Source organism: Chelonoidis abingdonii, chromosome 7 (assembly GCF_003597395.2).
Source record: "Chelonoidis abingdonii isolate Lonesome George chromosome 7, CheloAbing_2.0, whole genome shotgun sequence".
NCBI lineage: Eukaryota > Metazoa > Chordata > Testudines > Testudinidae > Chelonoidis > Chelonoidis abingdonii.
The window spans coordinates 97,290,834-97,310,761 of record NC_133775.1 but is presented as its reverse complement, the minus strand read 5'-3'; the positions used below and the strand labels follow the sequence as shown (position 1 = coordinate 97,310,761).

General features: G+C 39.7%; 1 protein-coding gene across 11 annotated transcripts in view; it reads right to left on the bottom strand.

Moving 5' to 3' along the window:
• Window positions 1–19,928, bottom strand: part of RAPGEF6 (Rap guanine nucleotide exchange factor 6) — a 245,444-nt gene that overhangs the window by 177,346 nt on the left and 48,170 nt on the right. For all 11 annotated transcript variants that reach the window (XM_032769149.2, XM_032769151.2, XM_032769152.2 and 8 more), the window contains 3 exons: window positions 13,677–13,747; window positions 13,207–13,263; window positions 9,058–9,141 (listed from right to left, as the gene is read on the bottom strand). In XM_032769149.2, the coding sequence (XP_032625040.1) occupies window positions 9,058–9,141; window positions 13,207–13,263; window positions 13,677–13,747 (212 nt within the window). The remainder of the gene's footprint in view (window positions 1–9,057; window positions 9,142–13,206; window positions 13,264–13,676; window positions 13,748–19,928) is intronic.

Below are 19,928 nucleotides of genomic sequence, written 5' to 3'. Positions count from 1 at the left end.
AGGAACATTTGGATTTTTTTTTTTAAACTCAGGAGGATCAACAACTTCCATTTCAAAGATTCTCACACATATAAAACATTTTATTTTTCAAGAGATGTCATTCATAATGACGATATTTTCCATTATGTGTCCCAAACTCTCTTTTCCACATAATTTATTAGAGGAAATAAATAAAAGATTCAGATTTCCAGAGGCAAGTTAGATTTCCTTCCATAGTAGCTGCAAATAAAAACAAATATTATTTAGATACGGCTCGCCCCCACCGACATAAAAGGGGTTAACAATGCCTTGCCCCAAAGGGATCAATGGAGGAGAAACCTCCAAGCAGCCCAGAGAGGCTGCGGGAAGCACAGCCAATCGGGGAGGAGTTGCAGGGAGCAACCAATCCAGTGCCAGTAGGCTCACATAAAAGAGAGCTGCAGGGCACTGGCAGAGTGGAGTGCGTTGCTGCTGGGAGCCCAGGAAGTAAGGACTACATCTGTGGAGGACTGAGAGAACTGCAAGTATGCTGCACAAAGCAATGGCTGGCTCCTGAAACTGAACAGCTGAATACCCTTAGGTGAGGGAGAAGAAGGTGGTAGGGTGAAAGGGAAGTGGCCAAGGGAAATATAGCATCATTGATGGACATTACAGAGGAGCAGCAGGAAACTTCTATTTACTGGGGCCCAGAGTAGAGGGCGGGCCTGGGTCCCGCCACTGTCCTCTGGGAAAGTAGCTGGACAATAGGATGGTCATACACACCCCCCAGGAGAGGGATATTCAGAGGACTGAGTCACTAAGAGGGCACTGAGGTTCTGGGAGCTGAGAAAGGAGACAGAGGCGGGAGCAGAGACAGAGTGATGGGATGCAGACCACAGACATGGGTGTTTGCATCGAGCTAATCCCCAGAATAACCAGGAATGGCACCAGTCTGGCAATGAGGGCTGCAACCCATGACACATGCCTAATAATTGAAAAATAAAAGTTAGATGACAGTTGACTGCTACACCTACTGTCTCTCCAATTTAGGGGTGATGCCTTGTTTCTTTCTCTTTACTGCGTCTTATTCTATAAAGGAGACAGAAGTTTACACCTGAAGAGGTTTATTCCTACATTTACAATTTCTTTTGAGTAGAGCATTAGGAAAAGAGTTGTCTTGAAAGATAGTTAAAAAGCAGTTTTATACGTTGTACAACATTTGTTTTCAGTCTACAGCAATTCTCTAAAAAAAGAATTGGAAAAATTTTCATTACTCACAGCTAACATTAGCTTTCTCTCCTCTTACTCCTTCCCCATACCACCCCTGCAATTCCTCCCTCCAGAATATTTTAATACAGAGCAGCTACTGCTTTTATATTTTACAATCCCAAACAAAGCTATTTGGGTCAGAAATACAAGACCCAATGGATTAATAATTGTACTGATTTTTTTTAATCTAGTAGATGTTCATATTGTACAATAAGACCAAGCAGCAGTTCTGAATTTAATAAACCATGTTCTCTTCAACTAGACTCAGCTATTCTAGCCATACAATGATGTACTATGAAAATAACTGAAGTCTGATCAGCATCATTTCTGACAGCTCCCAGCATGCAGTACAAGCCCGTGCTGCCTCCCTCGCAACCCCTCCCCCAAAATATAGCCTTGTTTGATTTTCCATCTTCAATGATAATTGCAAATACAAACATCCTTTCCAAGCCTTTAACAAAGTATTACCTTTCTCCACTATTACTCCCCAGTACAAGATAGCTTAGAGCTTACTCTCCCACTTGAAAAGCTGGGGGGGGAGGCAAACTAAACAAAGCTCCATACCCTAGCAATATGCGATGATACGTTTGTGCAGCTGATACTGAATGAAGCGGAGGAGAATAGAGAGGAAGGAAGGTTTGCTTTCCCATGCAAGGGCCAAGGTACCTCAGCTTAATCAGTTCTCAAAATCTACAGAGAAAGCCCATGGCCTTCAGGTCATTCACAGAGAGGCTTACAGGGCTCCAAACTATTGCTCACACCCTCAACACCAGACGTTGGCAAACTACGGCTCGTGGGCCCTTCCTGCCCGGCCCCTGAGCTTCTGGCCAGGGAGACTAATCTCCAGCCCTTCTCCTGCAGCCGCTCTGACCCGCCGCTCCTGCTGGGCAGCATGGGGAGCACAGCTGGCTCTGACCAGGTGTCACAGCTGCAAGCTCCTGCTGCTGGTAAGGGGGCAGGGAGTGGGAGGATTGGGTAAGGGAGCGGGAGGTACTGGGGCGGCAGTCAGGGAGGAGGGAACAGTTGGATGGGGCGGAGGTTCTGGGGGGCGGCAGTCAGGGGTTGGGGAACAGGGAGGGTTGGGAGTAGGAGTCCCAGGGGGTTTATCAGGGGGTGGAGATGTGGATAGGGACTGGGACAGCAGTCAGAAGACAGGGAGTAGGGGGGTTGGATAAGGGGGTGGGATCCCAAGGGGCAGTTAGGGATGGGGGGGTCCCATGGAGGGGGTGGTCAGGGGACAAAGAGCAGAGGGTGGTTGGATAGCGCGTGGGGCAGTCAAGGGAAAAGAAACGGAGGGGGTTGGATGGGTTGAGGTCCTGAGGGGGGCAGCCAGGGTGCAGGAAGTGAGAGGGGGCAGATAGGGGGCAGGGGCCAGACTGTTTGGGGAGGCACAGCCTTCCCTACCTGGCCCTCCATACAGTTGTGCAACCCCAATGTGGCGCTCGGGCCAAAAAGTTTGTCCACCCCTGCTCAACACCCATGACAGCATGGCGCCCTGAAAAATAGTGCTACCATGTGATCTCTAGCCATTCTCAGGCCAAAACCTCTCATGTAGGGGTTGGGAGTATGCATATGAAAGAGAGAGTCTTCTGTTATCCCAAAAATCTTTGTTGAGGCCTGATGAAATGAAAAAAATAGCTCTTCTCAAGGTCCACTTGCTCCTTGCCTATTACCTAAGAACTACAGAGCACAAAACATGTGGCCTTTGCACAGGTGTGTTTTCACAGAGGCAGAAGGAGAGGGAAGTTATATTGTGTGGGCTCAACCTCCTCCTGTGTGTTCTGAATATTTTATTTTAAACAGATAATTCAACAAATGAGCCAGGGTCAACAAGCAGCATCTCAAGCACTTTTCTTTCCACATATTACTTTTTAAAATTGGCAAACATTAGCACAGTGCTTTGAAGATGCAATGTGCTTTGTAAGTACTGAATGTTCAATGAAATTATTTTAAATATTAGAATACTTAATTCCATTAGCAACTTGATTATATGAAATTTGAAACTAAAATGCAGTCTGCATGTAAAATATTTGTTTATTTAACTTCCAGTCACCATCAATGTGATAAAGAGGCCCACCATTGCCAACAGACAAAAAGTTCACTGCCCTCTGTCAGCAACTCCCATCAGGCCTGACACATTCACCACACCTAACACACCTCTTTCATGGTCATTATCTATAAATAGAGTACTGTAAGGTATCTAATGAAAGTGGGTGTCAGGCTGGCTATGTGTCTATACCTATCTCTGATGTAAATTAAGCATTGTAAATCAAAACAGGAGCTACATTTGCATTCCACGTCAACATGAGGATATGAAGCCAGCGTGGGGGGGGGGGGGCAGGACACTGGAAAACAAAAGGGCATATCAAACTTTTATGGACTATAACTGGAGACAAGAAAGACATTTTGATCATCTATTTACCCGAGGAAACCCCTTGAAGGGCATGGGAAAACCTGTGATCTGGTTACTGAAAATCAGCAGCTCTGTCAGAGACTGTATCCTTGGGAGAAAAATCTACTTTAATAAACAGGAATGGTAACCATTAAGTATAGATCTGGGGTTGTGTTTTATATTTTGTTTATATGTGTAACCACGTTTCCACTTATTTTTATTCACAATACTTTAAAATGTAATCTTTGATAATAAACTTATGATTGATTCACTGTAAATATATTTCAGTGCTGTAATGTTATTAAGGACCTGATCCTGAGTCGTACCAATCAAGCTATGTGTATACTGTTCCTTTTGGAATAGCAAACCTGGTAATTACTGTTAGTGTCCAGTGACAGGAGCTGGACACTACAGAGGTACGCTTCAAAGGAACTCGGGGATTGGGGTACACCAAGTATTAATCTGCAAGACAAAGTAAGTGATGGCAGAGACCTGAGTAAACTGTCTACATTCTATAAAGATCAAGAAAACAAAATTATCCAAGGCACTGCTTCACAAGAAAAGTTAAATAGTGACCGTTCTAAAATGTGCAACTCCACTGTATGGCATATAGAGAGAGAAAACATGTCCTCAAATGACAAAAAGGAACCTGAAATGTACCACACTACTATAGAGTACAAAATTCATAAATGGTTAATCTTTCATTCACATTGAAGCTCTCGCAGTGTGCAATCTGATCATAAGGATTTTAGTCTGTTTGGTTTGGGGTTAGGGATAAAGAGGATTTGAAAATCTCAGTGCCTAAGTATTCCATCATAATCACACATGATCTCTCAATCACAAATATGAGTGCAATATGACTCTTTAAATGTATCTAGAGCAGTGTCTCTCAACCATTCTAGACTACTGTATTCCATTCAGGAGTGTGATTTGTCTTGCGTACACCAAGTTTCACCTTACTTAAAAACTACTTGCTTACAAAATCAGACACAAATAGAATCGTGTCACGGCACACTATTACCAAAAAATTGCTTACTTTCCCATTTTTACCATATAATTATAAAATAAATCAATTGGATTAGAAACACTGTACTTATATTGCAGTGCATTGGTATAAAGAGCAGTATAAATAAGTCATTATATGAAATTTTAGTCTCCACTAACTTCGCTAGTGCTTTTCATGTAGCCTGTTATAAAACTACGCAAATATCTATATGAGTTAATGCGTCCCCTGGAAGACCTCTGAGTACTCTTATGGATGCGTGCACCCCTCGTTGAGAACCACTGATCTAGAGTACATAGTTAATGAGAAAATTTGCTCTGAAATACTAAATTAAGATCAAAGTGCCGTGCAGAGCCTGACTAAAGTTTGTACATTAAACTTTTCCTTTCTTAGCAAATATCTTTTGCAGGCTAGGCCAAGCACGCAGTGTTTCTAATAGGCAATTTCATTTCTGACTGTGTGTAGAAATATTTCAAATTCTTTTGCACCCATTTTTTTCTTTTCATAGAAAAGTTTTACATTCTCCTTAGACGAGCAAAACATAATTGTAATGTTTTATGTGATTATGGAAGAGGCCAAAATCTCTGAAGCTTTTCATTCTCATACTTAAATAATAAAAATACTGTTGTTAATTTAATTGTGGTGGTTGAGCTCCAAGTATTTTTTTCCTTCAAGCCTCATACAGGTTGTCTCATTACCCAAAAGGAAAGAATGTTCATTTTCTTCCCAGATGATCTCACTAACTAAACAGACTTAAAAAACACCAAGAAGCACATGATTTAGACTGTAAACAGTTTCATACAACAGAACGTTCTTACCCTTATTAAAGTCTGGCAGCCGCTTTCCCTCATTATCCACTATATAAGCAGTTGTAATCTCATTAATAATTCATGGAAGACTTGCACTTTATTTTTTTACATATGCTACTTAAATCATTCACTCCTTAAATTCAGGTAAACACACCACTTCAATGCAGTCTTTATTTAGGCTTTATGCACATATCCACTTGTGACAAACTTCAGGCATTGCTGAACTTCACTCCAGAATGGTTGAGAGTTTAATTTCCTGCCTCCAGTTAGATACTAAGCTCAAAAACATTTCAGTCTTGTTAAAGTTTACCATAAAATTTGAGTGCACAGATGTAAATACAGTGTGTGTGCACGTGCGCGCATGCACAATGGTGCCAAAATTTTCAGTACTCATTCATTGCTGCTGCTTGTCTCGATCTCAGTTCGATAACTTACTAGTCTGCATTGGTGAGAAAAGAGAATAACTTATTAGCATTAAAGTGGCACCCATTATTTATTATTTTTCTTGCAGTAGCACCCAGGTGCTCCTGTCATGGATCATGGTCCATTCCCCACAAAGAATTTATCTAAAACAGAAGACAAGAGACAACAGGCAGATACAAACAGATGGGAACATGAGGTGACAAACAATACTACTCAATATGAAAAGCAGAGGTCACATAACCTATTCTCCAGAAGCCCATATCAAATCCGGGTTCCACTGTAATAAATACTGTAACCTGTTACCAAAGCTCCCGTTCCCTTCCCCAAACAGCTTGCAACCTAAGGCCTTGAGCCTGCAGCAGATTCATTCTTGAGGCAACAGCACTTCCCATCATCTCACTGATATTAAAGGCTGCCCAGACTGGTTGTCAAGCCAGGTCTACACCTTTGTGGACTAACTTTTAAATTCCTGGCATTTCTCTTATAAAAGAGAAATCAAATGGTACCAAACCACAAGTTGATTAGTTGCAGTTGTGAGCTGGCAAACCCTTTCACCAAAAAAACCCAGCACCAAAGCTCAGCAATTAATGCTAGCAAACACCACCTTCACCACCAAGCTGTCACAGGAGGCAGGAGACATAGCAAGTGGAATCCTCTGGGGGATAAATTTCCTTTTCAGTGGCTCCAAGAGAAGGGTAGCAGCATGAAAACAAACACTCACTCACCAGCTAGTCCAAAATAGGATGCAAGGATATGGCAACCCTCTTAGATAGGAGGTTCCCAAATCAGACGTGACTTGTGGCACTCGAATTCTTATTTTGGTTTGAACTCAAACTCAGCTATCTTAGCCAGTGATTGTAAAAACTGAGAAACTCCCCTTCAGAGTTGTTCCCCTGCAACTGACACGTATGTGATGTCAGAAGAGTCTCTGACTCCTGAGTTCAAGTCACAGCCCTCACACAGATCCTCAGCTTGCCCTAACTAAGTAGATGCAAGTGGGGAAGGACGATCAGTGTATGTGTTAATGGTTCACTTATATACACATAAATTACATAGACAAAACAGGAAAAATATATATAGTAGTACACAGAGGCTTTGCTAATATTTAGCTATATGTATTAAGATAATCCAGTTAAAATGCACCAAGTTCACCTTCTCCTTGTTAAAAACTTGTTTCCACAGTCTGAGGGCAAGTGCAAAGATTTGGTTTTTAAAAAGCTAAAGAGCAGTCACTTAATATGTTCTCTCTGGTGCAAAAAAAAATTAAAAACTGTTGACGTAATGAAAAAAACTGGCAAGATATAGCATCAGGAGGCACTGTAGTTAATCAGCTCTGGCCTACAATGAGGATGGTGAATAACAATCTATTTAAACCGGTTGTCCCAGGCACCTCATTCTGAAGAAATCATTTATCCTGTAACTTTTCCCATATATCTATTTCGTGAATTTTATCCTTGAATGACTGATGAAGCATTCAATCAATTTCAAACTCCTGAGAGTCCCATCCCAATGCTAATTTGCGTTACTGATAAACTAGATAGTGTCAGAACACTATTTTGGCAGAGAATTTACGTAAAGAAAAGAAAACATCTGAGTAATAGAATAAGAAAAATAATTAGGTCTGTCAATTAATCGCAGTTAACTCATGTGATTAACAATTAATTGCAGTTTTAATCGCATTGTTAAACAATAGAATACCAATTGAAACTTATTGAATATTTTTGGATGTTGTACTACATTTTCAAATACATTGATTTCAGTTACAACTCAGAATATAAAGTGTATACTGCTCACTTTATATTATTTTTATTACAAATAATTGCACGGTAAAATGATAAACAAAAGGAACTATTTTTCAATTAATCTCATACAAGTACTGTAGAGCAATCTCTGTCATGAAAGTTCAACTCACAAATGTAGACTTTTTGTTACATAACTGCACTCAAAAACAAAACAATGCAAAACTTTAGGTTTGACTTCAACGTTTATCAGGTTAGAGCATCAGAATCTAATGTTTTTCCTGTTTGTGGGCATCGGCAGTCACAAAATAAACAGTACTACCTCTGAAATAACAGGGGAGCAAAATCTCAAGGATTGCTCATTTGCTTCAATAAGACCTCTTTTTGAAATTATAAAAGATATGGCCTCAATGGACACACTTTGACACAAAATTTGTACCAGCAAGGCCTTCAGGCTGACATAGGCTATATTGCTATAGATTTACACTGCCATTGTTTCACTATATTAGGAGGACAAGTTTTCACTCTTTTCTCCCCACTCGACACACAGATTCCAAACATACAAGGAAATTAACAACTTCCATAAAGAGCATCAGACACAGTCAAGTTGCTTCTTCATACAGAAGCCATTAATCTTAAATTCCACCTCTTCCTCCAGACTGGAAATCTGATGCTATTCAACTACAATTCCTGAAGATGTATCATGAACACAAATATGCCAGGTATGGCTTCATAACACAGTGAAGTAAAAAATTCAGACTATGGTTACCAGATAGCAGGGTGGAAGGGTAATAGGCACTTATATAAGAAAAAGTCCCAAAAAACAGGACTGTCCCTTTAAAAACGGGACATCTGGTCACCCTAATTCAGAATGATATACAAAGTCAAGCAGAATATCACAGGGCAGCCAGGTTTAACCCTAACTCTAACCCTAACCCTAAATCAGCTGTTATGCTTCAGTTTAAACAGGTCATCTAATGTTCATTGTGCTCCAAATTTGAAATGTTGTAAAGACTTTTGTCATGTTTTCACTGTGACTGACACCAATCCTTTTACTTCATATAAAAATCACATAGTGCTATTGACTATAATCCCAAATCACATGGAATAGACTATTATGCAGTCACATATTTTTAGATAAGATTTTATTAAAGAGCCCAAAACAAAAAAACTTTTCCCTAAATTTCAAGTATAGTCAACAGGAGCCATTTTTAATTAAGATTACCTCTGATGCAGTATTTGCTATATGAACTCTAACACACTGAGAACTAAAAAGGGAGCCTGGTAAATTGAAAGCTACAATTGATCTTCAATGTTTAATCTGAGAGAAATTTGAAAATAATGAAAAATAAATTTTTTCACTTTCAGTAACTTAAAAATAGAATTAAGGCAGTCTTTTTAACATATGCAAGGAAGTATATGTTGATTATGTTCCTTTAAGCAGTTAAATTAACTTGTACATACCTGCATGGTGGTAAAAACATGGAGTCCTTCATAAGGACAGATCCAGAAAGAAGAATATACCAACATCTGGCAATAGTGTCTGAACTGTAGGAAAGAAAATCAAAATAGCTGATATTGTCATCTATTTGTCATCATATTCATAAAATATGTTATTTAAGTTATCAGTCTGGTACTGAAGCTCCACATTTTACCATACTGAAGATTTCGACTGTAGATTGAAGTCCAAGAGCATTGCTGATACACTGCCACAAATTAACATTTTATGAGTACTCATTTATATTGAAATGGAATGGCCTGTGAAGAATTTTAAGCTGAAAATTAACTTTTATCCTAAATCATAGAATATTTTGAGCCCATTTAAAAATGAATATTCAAAAATAAAATTACATTAACTTGTATTTAAAACATTTTCATCCCAAAGCATGTTACAAACTACATATACAAGAATGATTTCACCTTGTACTAAAATTCTTTAGCATTTTAATAGTGCACAATATGTTCAGGATAGGATGTGAGAAAAATATACATATCCCAGAAAAAACTATGGGATGAAATTAGATGAACTATTTAATTGTCCAAACAGGAGTTTAGCAAATACACTAGAACTAACATACCTAGCTATTTTCTAAAGTGCCACAGGATTTTTAAAAACCAATAGCAGCCAGATCTAATGTTTAAGTTCCCAGTGCTAGAGTGCTTCCCCCAGGATCAAGACCCTTCACAACATGAAGAGGAACTGATCAGTAGCAACTCCAAGGGAAGGACGCTATCTACTGCATGACCAATATCATGTTCATGACCATGTCAGGTTTTCTTCGTGTGTCATCTATATACATTTGAAAAATATATTTTGGAGGTGCATGCACACGCACACACATTTAATGTGAGCTGTGTGGTCCAATTCGGTAGGCACTTCTGAAAATCTCAACCAATATATTTGTACAACCACTTAATTTTCAGAGTTACTAATATACTTATTTGCAGTGTATTTGTAGCTGCGTTGACCCCAGAATATGAGACACACAAGGTGGGTGAGGCAATATCTTTCTTTCACCAGCAGAAATTGGTCCAATAAGACAAGCTTTCAAATTGTGATGCTTTGGGAATCCCTGAGACCAGTAAGCAGTTCTGTCACCACTTTGCTTGTAACTTTGGGTGTCTTAATGCTATATTGCTATGGTGGCTCAGAGCTCTGCCACCAGTAGCCAGCCTACTGGCATGGACTGCACCCTCAGCAAGTTTGCCAGGTGACACTGAACTGGGAGGAGTGGTAGATACGCTGTAAGACAAGGATAGGTTTCAGAATGAAACAAATTGGAGGACTGACCCAAAGAAATCTGATGAGGTTCAACAAGGACAAGTGCAGAGTCCTGCATTTAGGAATGAAGAATCTCATGCACTGCTACAGACTAGGGACCAAGTGGCTAGGCAGCAGTACTGCAGAACAGGACCAAGGGGTTACAGTGGACAAGAAGCTCGATGAGTCAACAGTGTGCCCTTGTTGCCAAGAAGGCTAACAACAAATTGGGCTGCATTAGTAAGAGCATTGCCAGCACACTGAGGGATGTGACCATTCCCCTCTATTCGGCATTGGTGAGGCCTCATCTGGAGCACTGTGTCCAGTTTTGGGCATCACACTATAAGAAAAATGTGGAAAAATTGGAAAGAGTTCAGCGGAGGGCAACAAAAATGATTAGGGGGTGGGAGCACATGACTTATCAGGAGAGGATGAGGGAACTGGGATTATTTCGTCTGCAGAAGAGAAGAATGAGGGAGGGATTGATAGCTGCTTTCAACTACCTGAAAGAGGGTTCCAAAGAGGATGGAGCTCGGCTATTCTCAGTGGTGGCAGATGACACAACAAGGAACAATGGTCTCAAGTTGTAGTGGGGGAGGTCTAGGTTGGATATTACGAAAAACTTTTTCACTAGGAGGGTGGTGAAGCACTGGAACGGGTTACCTATGGAGGTGGTGGTGGAATCTCCTTCCTTAGAGGTTTTTAAGGTCAGACTTGACAAAGTCCTGGCTGGGATGATTTAGTTGGGGATTGGCCCTGCTTTGAGCAGGGGGTTGGACTAGATGACCTCCTGAGGTCTTTTATAACCCTGATATTCTATGATAAAAGATCTCAATCTTCCACCAGCCTAGTTACTCTTTGCAGGGTGACCTCAACAACCCCCGCTGGTCCCAAGTACCCTCCAAATCCATTTCCTCGAGTTCTTAACCATCACACACACAGACTTTTTCCTTTCATCACCTCCAAATGAAAGAAACCGGTCCCCTATCATCAGTTCACTTTGGAGGGATACACTCCACAAAGTTTGCACACCAAAGACCTGCTTGTGGTAAAAATAAACACGTTTATTTAATAGAAAAATCATAGAAATGGTAAGGAAAAGAAACATATGCAAGTTATATAGAAAGTAAACAAAAATGTGATCTCAGGCTTTACAATTCTATATTAGTTTCTCTTTTCTAATACAGATTTCCTATGGTCCCTGAACAGCTTCCTAGCATACCCTGTCCTAGAGAGAGGATCCAATCTTTTACAGACAGCACCTACTTAGATGTTGTCCCTCAGTTCCCCAATGTCCTTCACTTCAAACCCCTTCTCTTTTACGAGTTTGCAGTGTTTGAACTTTTTTCCCCCAAGGTCACCCGAAGAAGAGCTCTATGTAAGCTCGAAAGCTTGCCTCTCACCAAAAGAAGTTGGTCCAATAAAAGATATTACCTCACCCACCTTCTCTCTCAAATACACTTTTAATTACTTTTGTCAACCTTAAATGTTGCAGTATTTTGTATTTACAACAACAGTAAGACAAAGTTTACGTATATGACAATTTGTTGGTTTATTCTGTACCACTTCTGAATTATAGATGATTTTATGAAATTGTAACATGAAGTTACTATCATGGAAAGCCTATACGTAAATGGATCACCCATGAGTTAGCAGGGCTGTGTCAGATACACCTCTACCCCGATATAACACAAATTTGGATATAAGGCGGTAACGCAGCGGGAAGCCCCAGGCCCTTCAAATCCCTGCCTGAGCTCCACTGCTGGAGCTCCGGCAGCGATTTAAAGGGCACGCGGCACCCCGCAGCGGCTGGAACACCAGGCCCTTTAAATCACTGCCGGGGAAGCCGGTTCAGCCTGGCATGGCATACCGGCTCTTGCCTGTATGCTGTACCAGACCGAACCCAATACAACGGGGTCTCACCTATAAAGAGGTGAAGTTTTTTCGCTCCCGAGGACCGCATTATATCGGGGTAGAGGTGTATCTGCTAGGCTAGAGACAATGGTGAATGATAAGCACTCAACAATGGTCTTTTCAAAGTGAAACAGACCTTGAGTCTATGGGATAGCACCACTTGGTAGAAAATACTTCTTCCTCTTGTCTGATTGAGGTGGGGATTGGAAGTAAAGGAAAGTTACCAGGAGGCAGAACAAAAGAAGCGAGTGACCCCAGCAGGAGTCTATAAAGGAAGGGTGAGCCATTTTGCACCAGAATAAGATGAGACTGGTTGCTGCAGAGCAGGGTAGGCAAAGGGATAGAGGACTCTGCCTGCCTACCTTCCTGAACCTCCAAGGTCTCACAAGGGAAGGACAAGCTAGGAAGTGAGGGACATTTACATTTTTGTATGTTATGTATTCTCCTGTGCTTTACATGATTAAGGATAAAAGAGCATAAAGATGTTAGACTTGGCAATGTGTGCATGTATTGTGCTGACTGTTTCACAACTACTGCATGCCCCTGAGTGAGTTAACACTGTAAATCTAAAAAAGCTTCACACATTTTGGAGTGAAGTTCTGGGAGAAGGGTGCATTTAATTAACAAGGGGTCTGAAGGTCAGTGCAGCACCCATAGGGGTTCCAACACTCAAGGTGCAGATAGAAAGTCTGCACCCTGAGAGAGTGCACCTAGGGACCCTGAGATTGGGCAATGGCTAGACTCTGTTCAAGCTCCAGGAACTTGTAACACCCTGGAAATCCGGAGCACAGAGGCTTGGATTCCCCTCATAACAATCCTAGTCAGTGATCAGGAGGGGGTACTTGTTGGGATCTGTGATGACACATACAATTTGATATGCAAGCAAGCACTAGATTTCTCCACTATGAGGGTGATGATTGTGGCTTAAATGTACTTACCAAAAAAGAACTTGGTTGCCCTTGTATCTTTCATAGCGAGCACTTGAAGACATTATTCTGAGAAAAATGAAATTTTAATTTAGATTTTAAATTCTAAAAATGTTTTTAATCTATTAATCTTTCAACAATATCACTTTCTTTAAGTATCAGGGGAAGTCATATGAAAGACTACAAATTTGACTTTGCTTCTTGAACCATAACTTCAAACTTAAATGAAATTTTCATTGTCCAAATAGATAGCACACAACATATTCTCTGAGTGTTTAAATCACTCCTACACACTGGAATTAACCATAGCAACAGTAGAAGAACAGAGATACTTCTGATGCGTATTTTGTGCTTTGTTTTGTTTGCCTCTTATTTCATCTGTACTAAGATAATTGGAATGCACATATTATTAGAGCATTTGCAACAGAAAGTTATATAGGATATAATTTGTACTGGACTATGCTATCCCCCCGATCCTTTACCTTAGCTGATGTTCCCTGAGATGTGACAATATGTCCATTCCATGAAGATAAGAATAGATAGTATTTAAGTCCTGCAAACAAAAAGAAAATATCACTTATATGCAATTCAGATTTTAGGAGTACATATCTACCCCAGTATAATGCTGTCCTCAGAAGCCAAAAAATTTTACCGCATTATAGGTGAAACCACGTTATATCAAACTTGCTTTGATCTGCCAGAGCACACAGTCCCACCCCCCCAAAGCGCTGCTTTACCGCATTATATCCGAATTTGTATTATATTGGGGTAGAGGTGTGTATCTAATTTTCCCACTATTTGCCAAAATTATTATGTAATAATAATGTTAACATATTTAACAACGCTAAACATATTTTTGAACAAAAAAATAGAACAGGAAACAATTCAGGGCAAAAGTACACCTGCAGAGCCAACCTACTCTAAGCAGTGGACATAACAAACCTGGTTTGCAACTAACACTTAAGTACTTCCATGGGCAAGATCCTGATGTGGTTTGTTAATCATAGCCTTTGCACATACAGCATTTATATAGAAGCATAAACGCATATAGCTCTATATAGAAAGTAGAAGACACCAAATAATGGTGCTTTGCATCCAAGGCCTTACATCACCACTTTAAAGTTGGGTATACTTATTTTACAGAAGAGGCACAGAGAAGTTGAGGAAGATGCTCACAAATCACATAGCATGGTAGCAACAAAGAGTCAGGAGAGAATCCAAATAATGTACTCTCTTTGAAACATCTGAATGATTCTCCTTCATCAAACTGGAAGTAGTGCCTCAAAATGCAACGCCTTCTCCTCCTATTTCTAGGACACTGGCTCCAAGACATTCCCAACGCTTACCAACACTGAAAGCAAGAGACCTGCTTACTGGGACTGAGCCTTTGGTCAAATGCTTGTCAGCACAGACCACCACCAGAGTTATTTTTACTAAAGAATTAAACTCTATTTCTAGTAGTACCTCGAGGTAGTAAGCATTCAGCAAGCCTTTCTTCAATTATCTTCATTAAACTTACATATGTATACATCTGTGAAGCTAGAAGTACAATGTGCTGTTTGTAGCAGCTAATATATTTTTCAGACACCACATTAAAACATGCTACCCCTAAAACATTAAAAAAATTTACTTTAAAGATCGAGCCTTACATGAAAATACTAATCATGAGATACAGTTGTTTAAACCTCTCACTGCGAAAACTCTCTTTAGTCACAAAAATATTTGTAGTGATAGAGTAGACCACATGCTAAGGCAAAGAACACTAGAGCTATTTAGCATGTAATTTACTATCCAAAACAGGTGTGCTATTAGTTAGCATTAAACCCATGCATCATTCAATACAGACAGAAGTGTAAAACTCTCACCAGATTGAACATTTGAAAACACGTGTTCCTAAGTTTTCAGTGACAGGGGATGCTATTTCTGCAACATATGCAAATAAAGTATGAGTGCAGGCTTTGGAATTTACAGTAGCTTTTTTTGAGAAATTTCTTGGCTTAGTACTTAGCTTCAGAAACATGGTGGATATGGATTCTGTTCCATAAAAAAGAAAGGTCATGGATGGTTTGTATGAGAGCTTTATTACAGTTTCAGATTCCTAATGCTATGAAAGTTGCAAAAGTTACTGCTTGCTTAATAAGCTATCTATCAAAGGACTTATTAGCATGATTCAAATTTCCAGTGGTGAATAGCTGCATATCTAAATCTTAAGCAAAGCCCTTTTATTACAGGTTCTATTGTAAATATGTTCTTCCCACACAGAAATATTACAGTGATAGACATTTTTGTGATCGCAGTAAGTAGTGTATGTATTTTTCAGTTCAGTGTATGATAAAATATTACATCAATGTACTACTTATAAAAAGTAATCTGAAGAAAATCAAGTGTAACTACTGAAAAATAACAAGCCTTCAACCAACATTTAAAAAATCTTCACGATATACTATAAAGCCATAGTTTATTTTAGCATCATTATTTGAAATACTGTAGTCACAGCTTTTGTACAAGAATGTGTCAAACAATATTACCTTATAACTGAATTTTTCTCCTCATATTTCACTACTTAATGTGTGTTTTTTAAATCCCAAAACAAAGTGTTGAAAGTAATCTTTGAAACTCAGAGCTTCCACTGCTTTTCAACAATTTGTAAAAACAAATTTACTCTCTATTGACAAAGTAGTTTTGATCAGGACATCCAGGCAAATGAACATAACACATTCAGGATGGATTTTAAGATGCAGGCTGCAACTTTATTTATTGAAGGCTGGGAGGCACATTACATGCCCCAACTGTTGGTCTCTTACCAGGCATTTAACTAGATCTAGCGCAGTGTTCAAGACTCCCACCTTATAACTAATAATTTTGTAGACCAGCTTGAGCCCACCCTCAGGAGTCCACTTGCTTCTAAATCCTTTCCACTTTCCCTGCATAGAGATAAGAGTTAGAGAGTTTCCCCATTGAGGACTTCAGCACGCAAGACTTCATTTCTCACCTCTTCCCATAAACAAAAAGACACCAGCACAATTCCAGGTCTCATTTACTTCTGGGAGCTGGTCCCTTTTATCCTTAGATGATACCAGCCACAAGTTGCAACAAGCAGACACAGGACTTGTTTACATGGAAAGTTAGCGCTAGAGTGGCCAGGAGCCAGGTTTTTGACTGGAAAGTCCAGTCAAAAAGGGGACCTTACCATGTCCGGTCAGATCTACTGACTGGACACCCAAAGTCAGATTACTGCAGGCAGCGGAGGTGGGGAAGCACTGAGTCATAACCGGTGCCAGCCCCTAGTCATCCGGGGCCACCCCATACCTGTGTTGGGCGGGGGGGGGCAAGCAGCAAGCGATGGGGGTGGGAAGAGGAATGGATGGGGGTGGAGCCTTGGGGGGATGGTGCCTTGGGGGTGGGGGAGAAAAGGTGGTACAGGGGAGATTCTGGCACTACTGCTGGAATTTCCAGTTTTTAAATATTACCAAGTTGGCAACGCTAGTTAGTGCAATGCAAGCCATGGTGTGAATCTATAGTGCACTGATCTATCACGCCATGTGATAGACAGACTAATCTAACTAGCCATGTGGACCCTGCTACTGTGCACTAAAAGTTCCATAGTTAAATGTTGAATAGGAGTATGTCAAAGTGCACTACAGAACTTTTAGTGCTCAGTATCAGGGTCCACATGGCCAGTTACTGTGCAGCAAGCTAGTGAGCTGTAGATTCACACTCTGGCCATGTGCCACTATCCATGTAAACAATCTCTCAATCTTATTTTTGCTAATATTATCTTTTTAAGTGTTAATATTATGATATAACTGTGCCTCCATGATGCTGCAAGGAAGGCAAGAAAACACTCAGCAGTTCAGTGGGGATAGTGCACGCGCAGTCTGGTCAACATTAGGAGCTGCAATGGGCTTGGGCATGCTCCGAGAGGATGCAACCTTTGGAGATTTGAGAGCTTAAAACTGAAAGTTCTACTGAGCATGTGCAAAATACAACTTTTCGGAGGCCTATCACCTGATCAAGTTTCGAAGGTTATGAGGATGGCAAAAGGTACAACTCAGACATAAAGACACCATATTTCTTTACCAAATTTTAAGTCCCTGCTCCAAAGCTAAAATTGTTCAAAGAAAAGGTTGCCGGTATTATTTTTGACATGGACAAAACAATGTCTCCTCCTCTAGCCTTGTTCTCAGAAACAAGTAGGCCATTGTGGTTGACCTTTTCTAGCAGGAAAAAGAGGTAGCCTGAGGCAGACACCTGGCATGGAAAATTTCAGACTAAATGGTTAAAGTTTCACAAAGTTATAAGAAATTAAAAACAGGGTCTTACGAGCTGTGTCTGGCAACCTTACTATTACTAGCTCTGCCTATATAATCTGTAGACAGCTGTTGAAAACAGATGCTTAAAAAGTCATATTAGCTAGGTGGGAGCTAGGAGGCTAGTTATTTTTTATACTATTTATATATATAAAAAGTGCAAAGTCACAGTGACTCCACATACAAATGACCACTCAGACTGCTCATATGCACAAACACTTCTACTGATCTGGTCCACTCTAGCCAGACCTTTAAATAGCCATTTTGTTTATATGCTTGAGGGAATAAAATCTGTTGTGCTCCTTCATTTTAAAAGTGACACAAGCACTGGGAAAACAAACAATAAATAACACCTAAAAAGAAACCTCCAGTTTAATTAAAAACTTATTTACATCAAGATATATGAATGTTAAAAGGATACTTATTTGCCTGTTGGCAGTTTTTAAGATGGTGAGAATATGGTTTATGCCAATATTAAAAAGGGTCTACGTTTTCTGCAGTTTACAACTTTTGTAAAAGAATGCATGAGCGGGGCAGGTTTTCAGGGAAGACCTAGTGAAAGATTGTCCGATAGGAAAGTTACCAAAGCAATTATACACTGCCAAGAGCAAAATGGCTGTATTTTAAAATTTAAGATGGCGAAGTTACTTAAGAATATTTTACAATCCTTCTGTTCAAGAAGGAAGTCAGGCATTTTATTACACCTTCCGCACTAACCCTGGTTTAACTCTTGCACAGGAAGCGTGTTCAAACTACACAGGAGGTCAAACTAGATTATCATAATGACCTCTTCTCAGGGTAGATAAAAATCAATGATTTTTTAAAAAAATTAAAAATCAGATTTTTTTATAAAACGCTTTTTGAGTGGAAAAACCTATCTAAATATAGTTTTAATTAAGACACATTATAGCTCAAAGATATCTCATCATGGAATAAGGATTATAAATTCTAATTCTATAGTATGAGACAATATATTAATGTAATGTTTAAGAAAAGTTTTGTAAATGAGTTTCAATAGTTCATGGGTTAGGGACCCAATCTTGTGGGGTTCCAGGTGCTTCTGTATAGATTACTTAACTTAACCTTTCTATTTACCCAATGAGACTCAATGCTCAGTCTAGAAGGTACCATCAGAGATGCTTAGTTTTGCAGTTCTCAAATTGTGGATTTGTGTCTCCAGAAATAACATGCTTGTTAACAGCAAAAATGATTTTAAATAAATAAAAGAAAAGAAAAGAAAAGAAAGAAGAGGCGAGAAATAACAGACCTCAATCCTATTGTCCCTGTCACGTTGCAATCTATATGATTTTGTAAAAATATGCTAATGAGTGAATATAATGTAACTGGAATATGCTTCATGCAAAAGGTCTCTTGTAAAGTATCATTACAAAGCTAATAATCTACTGAGTGTGATCATCCTATTTGTACAAATGTACCATTTTTGTATCTGAACCTAGAAATATGAAATATAACTCTGAGGGCCTATTGTAATTATGCAAAGTGTGGGCCATTAATGGTGTTGTGGAATCTTGAGGACTCCCAATAACCAGGACAACTGACTGCAAATGGCTCTGTTTTACCTGTAAATCTTCCTGTATACATGTGTGCTGGCAAGGGGTAATGAAGTTTTGGAATGATGTGCGATCATGTCACCTGAACTCCTCACACCTTCTATGGGTCATCTTAATTATCACTTCAAAAGTTTTTTTTCCTCCTGCTGATAGCTCATCTCAATTGATTAGACTCTTCCTGTTGGAATGCATACTTCCACCTTTTCAAGTTCTCTGTATGTATAAATATCTCCTGTCTGTGTGTTCCATTCTATGCATCCGAAGAAGTGAGCTGTAGCTCACGAAAGCTCATGCTGAAATAAATTTGTTAGTCTCTAAGGTGCCACAAATACTCCTGTTCTTTTTGCGGATACAGACTAACACAGCTGCTACTCTGAAATCTATCTTTAACCTAGTGCTTTTCCACTGAGAAGGGAGGCAGGGAGACCCAGAGGGACAAAGGATTCCCGCCTTATGCAAAAGGCATATAAACGGGCGGAACAAAACAAAGGAGAGAGCCATCATGAAGGATCCCCTAGCTACCGTCTGAGCTGGAACAAGAGCTGTACCAATGAAAAGAATTGTGCCCAGACCTGGAAGGTGTCCAGTCTGAGGAAAAAACTTACTGAAGCATCTTTAAGGGTGAGATTATCTGTATTCAGTTTGACTAGACACAGATTTGCGTGTTTTATTTTATTTTGCTTGGTGACTTACTTTGTTCTGTCTATTACTACTTGGAACCACTTAAATCCTACTTTCTGTATTTAATAAAATCACTTTTTACTTATTAATTAACTCAGAGTATGTGTTAATACTTGGGTGGGCAAACAGCTGTGCATCTCTACAAGTGTTACGGAGGGTGAACAATTTCTGA